The following is an 11958-nucleotide window of genomic DNA, read 5'->3' as shown; positions in this document are numbered from 1 at the left end:
TCACCAAGCTCAATGTAGGAGACCAGGAGCCAGGAGAATCCAAGTTTCAGCTCACTGGGGGTTAGGCACCTGGCTGATGGCCACTGGCCTGGGGTCAGCGGGCTCAACACAAGTCTTCCTCTGGAGGGAGGAAGTCCATCATCTGCAGGGATGGGGGACAGGATTTTAAATAGAGTCTCACACCTCCATGCGGGAAAACGGGGAGGGGGTGCTGGCTCACACATGCTCTCCCTCCATGGACCCATGTGATGGGATCTATAAGAAATAATGACCTTCATGGACCCAGGGAACCCCTAGCACTCCCTGCCACTGAACCCTGGAAGGGAAGGGTAGGCGGGTCACTAGGCTTGGGCAAGAAGCCTGGGATGTGCCCTACTGCAGGCCCCTGAAGCACCTCCACTGCCCATCCTGGCTCCACTGCATGACCCTGGACCACAACAGAAACCCTGGGTAAGAGCTGAGGCCACCAACCAGCTAATGGCAAAACAAGAAGCCTGGCCCTGATGCCAGGTGCTGCTGCCAACCTGGCTGTCACACAGCCTTCCCCTGTACACCAGCCCAGGCTCCCTCTCCAAGCACATACCAGAAATCGCAGCCTGGGGCCCAGGGCCACCTGCTTTCTCTGGTGGGTTCTCATCCACACCCCAGATACCTGCCAAACACAGAGCTGGGCCACACTTGGCCAATCAGGAACCACATGGTACCCTCTCCTTTTCTTTGGCCTAAGACCTGGCCACCATGGAGGTGACCCCCATGGCTCAGAAGCTGCCTGGGCAACAAATTGCCGGGTCAGGTCCCTCATGAAGGGGTCTTCCAATCTCAGGATGCCACCCTTCCCGTCATTGACCTCCAAGAAGGGATGAGCCCCAGCGGCAGACAGGCTACACCCTTGCCCAAAGCCCATGAGTCCCAGGGCCGGCCTGTGCACCATGAAGCACCAGCCATGGCTCAGCCTTGACCCAACCAGTTGAAGCCACGCTGCCATCCACCAGGCGCAAGAAGGCACCACTGGGATGGTCCACTGCTCAACAGGGTCGGTCCCATTCAGGGCCAAGAGTGGCACGCAATCCTTGAATCTCCACAGCCCGACCCCATGGGGCTGATCGCCCAGCCCTCTCCAGGATGGACAGTCTCTGTGATCGTCATGGGACCCCCGAGCCCCTGCTGTCCTGATTATTTTTCCTGACCAGTCCTCAAGGACAGACATGCATACAGAGTCTCAGCTGGGAGCTACCCTGCGTGAGACTGATGAGACCCTTTCCAGCCTGGTCCACCATCACCCCTGCAGGGCTTCAGGGAAGGCGTTCTTTGTGGGCCAGATTCTCAAGGAAGCCACACTCCTGGAAGACCAACCCACCTATCCATGGTGGGGATTCAGGTCAACTCTCTGAGGAAACCCTCCTGTCCTGACGTCTGATACTTGGTGAACCCATGCTGCCTGGCTCATGGCCCCTGACCCCAGCAGGATCCACTCACCTATGCAGGTCAATGCCAGGGGCTCTGCTGGGCAGAAGAGCTCTCTGAAAGGCACAGGGGAGAATGGGGGCTCAAGAAGGAGTTGCCAGAATGCCCCACCACTGGGTAATGGGAAAGAGGACACCAAGCCCACATAGTGAGCCTGGGCTGCCTCACAGAAGGGCACAGAGACAGGCTTGGGCACCCCGAGATGCCCTTCAGAGCCTACAGGTCTCTAGCCCAAAATACAGTGGCCCTGCCTGGGAACTCGTAATTCCCAGCATCCTCTTTCAAAATTCTCACCAAGGCTGGGCCTCAGCGTAATCCTATTGAGCATGATTTTTAAGTCATCACCGCTCTTCAGGACAATATAAGGTTCTCATCATTGACCCAACTCAGGGCACCCCCCACCACACACATGCATGAGTGGGACCCGGACGTGCTCACCACAGCTCACTGCAGGAGACCAGGGTGCCAGGAAAGGCCTGAGCTTCAGCACACCAAGGGCTGGGCACCTGGATGATGAACACTCGCCCAGGTTCAGTGGGCCCAACAAAAATTTTCCTCCAGTCTCACCATCTAGGAGACAGTAGGTCAACATGTGTCCATATGGAACCTCACCCCTCCATTTTGGGAGGGGGCGGGGAGGTGCTGCTCATGCCTGCTCTCCCACCATGGACCCATATATGATGGGATCTTTGTGAACCACTGACATGTCATGGACGCGGCGGAACCTTGGCCCTCCCCACCATAGAACCCTGGAAGGAAAAGGCAGGTGGGTCATTGGGCATGAGCAAGACGCCCTTGATGCTCCCTACTGCAGGCACCTTGAGCACCTCCACTGCCCCCACCAGCTGCCTCACCCGAACCCAGGGATGTGCTGTTCCCCTGGGTGTGGGCCAGGGCCACCTACCATCTCACGGCCAACCAAGGAGGCTGGCCCGGACGCATGCCAGGCACTGCAAATCTGGCAGTCACACAGCCTGCCCGTGTGTGGAGGGTGAACACCCAGGCCCTGCTCCACAACACACTAGAGATCACAGCCTGGGGCCGCAGGGCCTTGTAGGTTCTCTGGTGGGTCCCAATCCATGCCCCATAAAATACCTCCCACACACAGAGCGGGGCCACACTCAGCCAATCAGGGGACACATGATGTCTTCTCCTTTCCTTGGGCCTAAGACCCTGCCCCCTGGAGATGACCCCATGACTCAGAGGCAGCTTGTATGGAAAATTTCTGGAACAGGTCCTTCCACAGTGAGCCCTCCAACTTCAGGAGGACACCCTTCCCGTCACTTGCCCACCAGGAAGAGGTGACCCCCAGTGGGACACTGGCTGTACACTTGGCAAAAACCCAGGAGTCCCAGGGCTGGACTGCAGCACCATCAGCCGCTGGCCGGAGCTAGTCTAGAGATAATCTCGGGGAAACAGTGCCGTACCCCACTTGGCTTAAAGAGCACCAATGGGATGGCCCACAGATTAATATGGTTGGTCCCATTCAGGGCCATGGGTTTGGTGCAATCCTATAAAATCTGCAGCCCAACCCCATGGGCTGAATTGTACATCCCTCTCCAAGATTGGAGAGCCCCCACAAGAACCTCTTGGCCATCCTGGAGCCCTTGTGATCCCCTCATGTGGTCTGGCCATTCTAGAGGCCTGACCTGAGCACTGAGTCTTAGTGGGGCACTGCCCTGCATGGGGCTGAGGAAACCTTTTACTGCCTGGACCACTGCCACCTCTGCAGGGCTTCAGGGAAGGTATCCTCCTTGGGTCTGATTCGCAAGGAAGCCTCTCTCCTGGAGGACCCATCCCAGTGGGGTTTCAGGTCAGCTCCCGAGGAAACCCTTGTGGCTGAAGGGGGACCCTCAGCAAACCCACACAGCCTGGCTCATGCCCCATGACCCCAGCAGGATCCACTTACCTGTGCTGGTTAATGTCATGGGCTCTGCTGGGCAGAAGAGATCACTGAAAGACACAGGGGAGAATGGGGGCTCAGGGAAGAGCTGTGAAAGTGCCCTACCCCGGGAAACGGGGGCACTGACACCAAACCCACATAGTGAGCCTGGTATGCCTGATGGAGGAGCACAGAGACAGAGTTGGGCCCCCTCCAGATGCCCTTGACAACCTCCAGGTCTTGGGCCAAAAATACAGTGGTCCTGCCAGGGAACTCCTAATTCCCAGCATCCTCTTCAAAATTCTCAACTAGGCTGGGCCTCAGCGTAATCCTATTGAGCATGATTTTTAAGTCATCACTTCTCTTCAAGACATGTAAGTTTCTCATCATTGACCCAACCCAGGGCACCCCTCCCCACACACACAGCCAGTGGGATCCGGATGTGCTCACCAAGCTCAATGCAGGAGACCAGGATGCCAGGAGGGCCCCAGCTTCAGCTCATCGGACGCTGGACACCTGGCTGACGGCCACTGGTCTGGGGCCAGCAGGCTCAAAGCAAAACTTCCTAATGGGCTCACCATCTGGAGGGAGTGGAGACAGGCAGATGTTTACACAGGTCCTCATGCCTCCATGTGGGAAAGCAGGGAGGGGTGCTGGCTCACACATGCTCTCCCTTCATGGGCCCATGTGATGGAATCTATATGAAATAATGACGGTCATGGACCCAGGGAACCCTTGGCCCTCACCAACCACCGAACCCTGGAAGGACAGGGTAGGCAGGTCACTGGGCACGGGCAAGATGCCAAGGCTATGTGCTACTGCAGGCCCCTGGAGCACGTCCACTGCCCATGCTGGCTCCACTGCACAATCCTGGACCACAACAGAAATCGTGGGCAGGAACAGAGGCCACCAACCAGCTTATGGCCAATGAAAGAGTCTGACCCTGATGCCAGGTGCTGCTGCCACCCTGGCTGTCACACAGCCTTCCCCCGTACATCAGCCTAGGCTCCCTCCCCAAGCCACACCATAAATCACAGCCTGGGGCCCAGGGCCACCTGCTTTCTCTGGTGGGTCCCCATCCACACCCCAGACACCTATCAAACACAGAGCTGGGCCACACTCAGACAATCAGGAGCCACATGGTGCCCTCTCCTTTTCTTGGGCCCAACATTCTGCCACCCTAGAGGTGACCCCCTGGCTCAGAAGCTGCCTGGGCAACAAATTCCCGAGACAGGTCCCTCATGAAGGGGCCTTCCAACCTCAGGATTCCACCCTTCCTGCCACTGGCCTCAAAGAAGGGATGACCCCCAGCGGCAGGTGGGCTGCACCCTTGCCCAAAGTCCATGAGTCCCAGGGCCGGCCTGGGCACCACGAAGCACCAGCCCTGACTCAGCTTTGACCCGACCAGCTAAAGCTGCGCTGCCACCCACCAGCCTCAAGAAGGCACCACTGGGATGGCCCACTGCTCAACAGGGTCTGTCCCATTCAGGGCCACGAGTGGCATGCAATCCTTGAATCTCCACAGCCCGACCCCATGGACCTGATCGCCCAGCCCTCTCAAGGATGGAGAGCCCCTCTGTTCCCCGTGGGACCCCAAAGCCCCTGTTGTCCCACTTGTTTTTCCTGAGCAGTCCTCAAGGATAGACGTGCACACCATGTCTCAGCTAGGAGTTGCCCTGAGTGAGACTGAGGAGACCCTTTCCAGCTTGGTCCACGGTCACCCCTCCAGGGCAGGGCTTCAGGGAATGCGTTCTCATTGGGTCAGATTCTCAAGGAGGCCAACCCATCCCTCTACAGTGGGGATTCAGATCAACTCCCCGAGGAAACCCTCCTGTCCTTAAGTCTGATATTTGGTGACCCCACGCTGCCTGGCTTATGACACATGACTCCAACAAGATCCACTCACCTACGCAGGTCAATGCCAGGAGTTTTGCTGGGCGGAAGAGCTCACTGAAAGACATAGGGGAGAATGGGGCTCAGGAAGAAGTTGCTAATGTGCCCTGTCCCCGAGTAATGGCAGTGAGGACACCAAGCCCAGATAGTGAGTCTGGGTTGCCTCACGAAGGAGCAAAGACAGGCATGGGCACCCTCGAGATGCCCTTCAGAGCCTCCAGGTCTCTAGCCCAAAATACAGGGGCCCTGCAGGGAAACTCTTAATTCCCAGCATCCTCTTCCTAAATTCTCCCCTAGGCTGGGCCTCAGCGTAATCCTATTGAGCGTGATTTTTAAATCATCACCTCTCTTCAGGACAATATAAGGTTCTCATCATTGACCCTACCCAGGGTACCCCCCCAACCCACAGGCATGGATCCAGTGGGAATCAGATGTGCTCACCACAGCTTAGCAGGAAACGCGGGTGCCAGGAAAGGCCTGAGCTTTGGCTCACCAGGGTCTGAGCACCTGGCTCAGGGACACTGCCTAAGGCCAGCGGGCCAGATGCAAATCTCCCTCCAGGGTCACCATCTGGAGCAGTGTGGGACTGGTATGCAAAGAGTGCCTCATGCCTCCATGCAGGAAAGTGAGCCTGGGTGCTGGCTCACACATGCTCTCTTTTCATGGACTCATGAATGGGATCCATGTAAAACAGTGATGGTCATGAATGCGGGGAACCCTTGGCCTTCCCTGCGACTGAACCCTGGAAGGATAGGGCAGGCAGATCACAGAATTTGGGAAAGACACCCAGGCTGCACTCTACTGCAGGCCTCTGGAGCACCTCCACTGACCACGCCAGCACCACCGCACGACTCTGGGCCACACTGGCACCACTGGACAAGGCCAGGGCCACCAACCAGCTCACGGCAAATCAAAGAGGCTGGCCTGGATGCCATGTGTCACTGCAGACCTGGCAGTCACATGAATGCACCCGTCCTGGTACTCTCTACAAGCTCACAACAGAAATCGCATCATAGGGCTCCAGGACCACATGCCTTCTCTGGTGGGTCCCAATTTATGTACTGCACACCTCCCAAACACAGCGCTAGGCCATGCTCAGCCAATCAGGGACCATATGACGTCCTTTCCTTTCTTTTGGCTCAAGATCCCACCACCTTGGAGGTGACCCCATGGGTCAGAAACAGCCTGGGTAGCAAATTGCCAGCCAAGGACCCTTGACAGTGAGTCTTCCACCACAGGATGCCACCCTTCTGGCCACTCCACTTTGGAGGGATGACCTCCAGTGGAACACAGGCTGCACCCTTGGCCCAAAATCCATGATTCCCAGGGCCAACCACCAGGTGACTGCCAGAATGTAACGTTGACCCAACACCACTGAGGCCACGCCGCCCCCACCAAGGCCACGCTGCCCCCACCATGCTCAAGGAGGGACCACTGGGATGGCCTATTGCTCGACAGGGTCGGTCCCACTGAGGGCCATGAGTGGTGCCCAATCCTTGAATCTTCACAGCCTGACTCCATAGCCCAATCACCCACACCCTGCCCCCTCTGCAAGCCTCATGGATGAAGAGCTCTCGCATATTACTCATAAGCCCAGAGACCCTGTAGACCACCTCACTTGGCCTGGAAAGTCCTCCAGGCCTGACCCATGCACCAAGTCTCAGCTAGGAGCTGCAATGTGTTACAGTGAAGGAATCCTTTCCTGCCAAGACCTCCGTTACTCCTGCAGGGCTTCAGAGAAGTGTCCTTCTTGGGATCAATTTCCAATGAAGCCGCCCTCCTGGAGAAACCACCTGTCCCTAGAGAGGATTCATGTTGGCTCCGTGAGGAAACCCTTGTGGCCTGTAGGGTGACCCTGAGTGACCCCCAGTGGCTTGGGTCATGGCCCATGACCCCAGCAACATCCACTAACCTATACCGCTCAAGGCCAGGAGCCCGCCTGGGCAAAAGAGCTCACTGAAAGACACAGCGAAGAATGGGGCTCAGGGAGGAGCTGCCAACCTGCCCCGCTGCCCAGGGAACCGGAGAGCCAACACCAAGCCTGCACATGGAGACTGGGCTGCCCCAAGGAGGAACACAGAGATAGGGTTGGGCACCCCACAGATGCCCTTCAGGGCCTCAACGACTCCAGCCCAAAATACAGTGGCCCTTCCAGGGGACCTCGGGATCCCAGCATCCTCTTTCAAAATTCTCCCCTAGGCTGGGTCTCAGCGTAATCCTATTGAGCATGATTTTTAAGTCATCATCTCTCTTCAGGAAAGTATAAGGTTCTCATCAGTGACCCAACTCAGGGTACTCCCCTCCCTGAGCCATGTATCCAGCAGGACCTGGATGTGCTCACCACAGCTCAGTGCAGGAGACCTGAGCACCAGGAAAGGTCTGAACTTCAGCATACGAAGGGCTGGGCACCTGACTGATGACCACTCAACCAGAGCCAGTGGACCCAACAACAGTCTTCCTCCAGTCTCACCATCTAGGGACAGAAGGTGGACATGTGTCAAAATGGAACCTCATACTTCTATGTGGGGAAGAGGGTTGCGGTGGAGGGGGTGGTGCCAGCTCATGCTTGCTCTCCCACTGTGGACCCATGTGATGGGATCCAGGTGAAACACTGACATATCATGGACACGGGGGAACCTTGGCCATTCCCACCACTGAAACCTGGAAGGACAGGACAGGCAGGTCACTGGGCTTGGGCAAGATGCCCTGGCTGTGCCCTACTGCAGACACTTGAGCACCTCCACTGCCCACGCCAGCTGCCTCCCACTACACCAGGACTGTACCAGCACCCGGGGTGCAGGCCAGAGCCACCTATAATCTCATGGCCAACTAAGGAGGCTGGTCCGAATGCCAGGCGCTGCCAATCTGGCAGTCATCACAAACCCTACCCCGTGTGTGGAGGGTAAGCACCCAGGTCCCGCTCCACAGCATACCAGAAATCACAGCCTGGGGCCCCAGGGCCTTGTGGATTCTCTGGTGGGTCCCATCCATGCCCCATTCAATATCTCCCACAGAGTGGGCCACATTCAGCCAATCAGGGAACGCATGATGTCTTCTCCTTTCCCTGGGCCAAGACCCCGGCCCCCTGGAGATGATCCCATGGCTCAGAGGCAGCCTGGACAGAAAATAGCCCAGACAGGTCCTTACACAGCGGGCCTTCCCACCTCAGGAGGACACCCTTCCCTCCAATTACCCACAAGAAAGAGGTGACCCCCAGTGGGAAATGGGCTACTCCCTTGGCCCAAAGCCCACTAGTCCCAGGGCTGCACTACAGCACCATCGGGCACTGGCCAGAGTTAGTCTAGAGGCAATCTCAGGAAAACAGAGCCACCCTCCCACCCTCCCACTTGGCTCAAACAGGCACCACTGGGATGGCCCATTGCTTACTAGGGTCAGTACCATTCAGGGACGTGGGTTTGGTGCGATGCTTGAAAATCCATTGCCTGACCCTATGGGCTGAATTGCACATACCTCTCTAAGGTCAAAGACCCTCACAAGACTCCCTTGGTGCCCTGGGGCCCATGTGGACCCCTCATGCGGCCTGGCCGTCCTAGAGGCCTGACCCAAGAACTGAGTCTTAGCAGGGCACAGCCCTGCATGGGGCTGAAAAAACCCTTTACTGCCTGGACCACCACCACCCCTGCAGGGCTTTAGGGAAGGTCTCGTCCTTGGGTCTGATTCCCAAGTAAGCCTCTATCGTGAAGAACCCAACCCAAGTAGAGATTTAGGTCACCTCATGAAGAATCCCTTGTGGCTGAAAGGGTGACCCTTGGCGAACCCATACAGCCTGGCTCATGGCCCATGACCCCAGCAGGATCCACTCACCTATGCTGGTCAATGCCAGGGGCTCTGCTGGGCGGAGAGCTCACTGAAAGACACAGGGGACAACAGGGGCTCAGGAAGGAGCCGCCAAAGTGAGCCTGGGCTGCCTCACGGAGGAGCACAGAGACAGGGTTGGGCCCCTCCAGATGCCCTTCAGAGATTGCAGGTCTCAAGCCCAAAATACAGTGCTTCTGCTGGGGAACTCCCAATTCCCAGCATCCTCTTCAAAATTCTCACCTAGGTTGGGCCTCAGCGGGCCTGAGCATGATTTTTGTCATCACCTCTCTTCAAAACAATATAAGGTTCTCATCATCGACCCAATCCAGGGCACCCCCTCCCTGCACATGCACCCAGCAGGACCTGGATGCGCTCACCACAGCTCAATGCAGAAGACCAGGGCACCAAGAAGAGCACGAGCTTCGGTGCACCAAGGGCTGGGCACCTGGCTGACGCTCTCTGGCCTGGGGCCATTGGGTTCAATACAAGTCTTCCTTGGGGCTCAACATCTGGGGAAAGAGGATTAGGACAGGGGTCCAAACACAACCTCACACCTCCATGGAGGCGGAGGGGGGTGTGGTGGCTCAGGGACACTCGCCTTCCATGGGCCCATGTGATGAAATCCATGCGGAACACTGGCCTGTCACGGACACAGTGTACCCTGTGCGCTCTGAGCCACTGAATAATGAAAGCCCAGGGAAGGCAGGTCACTGGGCTCAGGCAAGAAGCCCCGGGTATGCCTTACTGCAGGCCCCACGGGCACCTCCACTGCCCACGCCATCTCCTCTGCATGACACCCGGGTCACGCCAGGTCTACTAGGCACAGGCCAAGGCCACCAACCAGCTCATGGCCAACCAAGCAGGCTGGATCGGATGCCAGATGCTGCTGCAAAGCTGGCAGTCACATAGCCTGTCCCTGTTCACTGTGGGCACTCACCGAGGTGCCATATCCCAGCACGTCCTGGAAATCACAACCTGGGGTCTCAGGGCCACATGCTTTCTCTGGTGGGTCCACATCCATGCCCCACACACTTCTGACACAGAGCAGGGCCACACTCAGCTAATCGGGAACACACAGTAACTTCTCTTTGGGCCCAAGACCCGCTACCCTGGAGGTGACCCCACGGCTCAGAAGCAGCATGGGTGGCATATTCGAGAGACAAGACCCTCGAGAGCAGCCCTTCCACCTCAGGAGGCCACCCTTCCTGACACTCGCCCTCGGGGAAGGGGTGACTTCCAGCCACAGGAAAGGGGAGATCCTCAACAGGACATGGGCTGTTGGACTAAAGCTAAAGAGTCTATGCCCAGATAGCAACACCAGGCACTGGCCGGAGCTGAGCCTTGACCCAAACCTAGGGAAACAGCACCACCAACACCAGGCTCAAAGAGGCGCCACGGGATGGCACATTGCTCAACAGGGTCAGTCCCACTTAGGGCAATAAGTCCTGTGCAATCCTTGAATCTCTGCAGCTCGACTCCATGGGTCCTATGCCCACCTTCCTCCAGGGATGGAGAGCTCCTTTGTGACCCCATGGAGTCCCGCAGCCCCTATGGCCACCTTCATGTGGCCTGGTCAGTCCTAGAGGCCAGACCAGCACACCTAGAATCAGCTGGGGGCTGCCCTGCATGAGATGGAAGGAACCTTTTCCTGACTGGACCACCGTCATCCCTGCAGGGCTCCAGGGAAGGTGCCCTGGGTTCCGATTCCCCAGGAAGCTGCCCTCCTGGAGGACCAACGCTCCCTCCACAGTACAGATTCTGGTAGGCTGCCTGAGGAAACCCTCCTGTCCCATGACCTGCAGGACCACTCACCTATGCTGGTCAATGTCAGGGGGCCCCATCTGGGTGGAAGAGCTCACTGAAAGACACAAGGGGAGAATGGGGGCTCATGGAACCACAGCACCGACACCAAGCCCGCACAGGCAGTCTGGGCTGCTTCACGGAGGAGCTCAGAGACAAAGCTGCCCCCACCCCTGCCCCGGGAACCGAGATGCCGTTCAGGGCCTCAAGGTCTCCAGCCAAAAACACAGTGTCTCTGCCAGGAGACCTTGGGATCCCAGCGTCCTCTTCCAGAATTCTCCCTTAGGCTGGGCGTCAGCGTAATCCTATTGAGCATGATTTTTAAGTCATCACCTCTCTTCAGGACAATATAAGGTTCTCATCATCGACCGAACCCAAAGTACCTCCAACCCCACACAAGCATCCAGAGGGACCCAGATGTGCTCATCACAGCTCAGTGCAGGAGACCAGGGCACCAGGAATGGCCTCAGCTTCAGTGCACCAAGGGCTGGGCACCTGGATGATGACCACTGACCTGGGGACAGCCCCAAGGCAAGTCTTCCTCCAGGGTCACTATCTGGGGCGACAGAAGGAGGACATGTGTCCAACCAAGGGCTCAGGCCTCCATACAGGGAAGGGGGTGGGGGTGTCAGCTCATGCCTGCTCTCTTTCTCTGTGGACCCATGTGATGGCATCCATGTGAAACCCTGATGTGTCACGGATGGGGGTCCTTTTGCCCTCCTAGACACCAAATCCTGGAAGGACAGGGAAGGCAGGCTACTGGGCTCAGGCAAGATGCCCAGGCTGAACCCTACTGCAGGGCCCTGGAGCACCTCCACCGCCCACGCCAGCTTCCCTGCACTTCCCAGGTCAGATCGCAACCCCTGGCCAGGAGCCAGGGTAACCAACCAGTGCAGACCAACCGAAGAGGCTGGCCCTGAAGCCAGGTGCTGCTGTAGACCCAGCAGACACACAGCCTGCCCCTGTGCAAGGAGGGTGTCCAGGCTCCCTCTCTAAGCACGCACCAGAAATTGCAGCCTGGGGATGCCCTCACTTAGCCTTGGCAGTCCTCCAGGCCAGACCCTAGCACCAAGCCTTAGCTGGGAGATGTCCTGTGTGGG

General features: G+C 57.6%; 1 protein-coding gene, 5 non-coding genes and 1 pseudogene across 6 annotated transcripts in view; all 7 read right to left on the bottom strand.

The window, feature by feature from the left end:
• Positions 1-11958, bottom strand: part of LOC116537719 — a 56386-nt gene that overhangs the window by 39076 nt on the left and 5352 nt on the right. Inside the window, exons 3-8 of the mRNA XM_032260001.1 lie at positions 9065-9107; positions 3797-3927; positions 3374-3417; positions 1903-2034; positions 1477-1518; positions 70-142 (exon numbers count right to left, since the gene is read on the bottom strand). Coding sequence (XP_032115892.1) covers positions 70-142; positions 1477-1518; positions 1903-2034; positions 3374-3392 — 266 coding nt within the window. The 5' untranslated portion in view covers positions 3393-3417; positions 3797-3927; positions 9065-9107. The remainder of the gene's footprint in view (positions 1-69; positions 143-1476; positions 1519-1902; positions 2035-3373; positions 3418-3796; positions 3928-9064; positions 9108-11958) is intronic.
• LOC116537801 lies at positions 1766-1847 on the bottom strand. The gene has a single exon (XR_004263348.1). It is a non-coding gene; the product is annotated as a small nucleolar RNA SNORD115 (small nucleolar RNA).
• Positions 3662-3742, bottom strand: LOC116537818. Its single transcript, XR_004263364.1, has one exon. It is a non-coding gene; the product is annotated as a small nucleolar RNA SNORD115 (small nucleolar RNA).
• Positions 5540-5621, bottom strand: LOC116537806. The gene has a single exon (XR_004263353.1). It is a non-coding gene; the product is annotated as a small nucleolar RNA SNORD115 (small nucleolar RNA).
• On the bottom strand, positions 7442-7523 carry LOC116537809. The gene has a single exon (XR_004263356.1). It is a non-coding gene; the product is annotated as a small nucleolar RNA SNORD115 (small nucleolar RNA).
• LOC116537825 lies at positions 9306-9380 on the bottom strand (annotated as a pseudogene).
• LOC116537819 lies at positions 11148-11229 on the bottom strand. The gene has a single exon (XR_004263365.1). It is a non-coding gene; the product is annotated as a small nucleolar RNA SNORD115 (small nucleolar RNA).

The sequence above is a fragment of the Sapajus apella genome, unplaced genomic scaffold (genome assembly GCF_009761245.1).
Source record: "Sapajus apella isolate SASKATOON/1434 unplaced genomic scaffold, GSC_monkey_1.0 scaffold113, whole genome shotgun sequence".
Classification (NCBI taxonomy): domain Eukaryota; kingdom Metazoa; phylum Chordata; class Mammalia; order Primates; family Cebidae; genus Sapajus; species Sapajus apella.
Note: the sequence above shows the minus strand (reverse complement) of the source record. Positions and strands in the feature narration are given on the sequence as shown.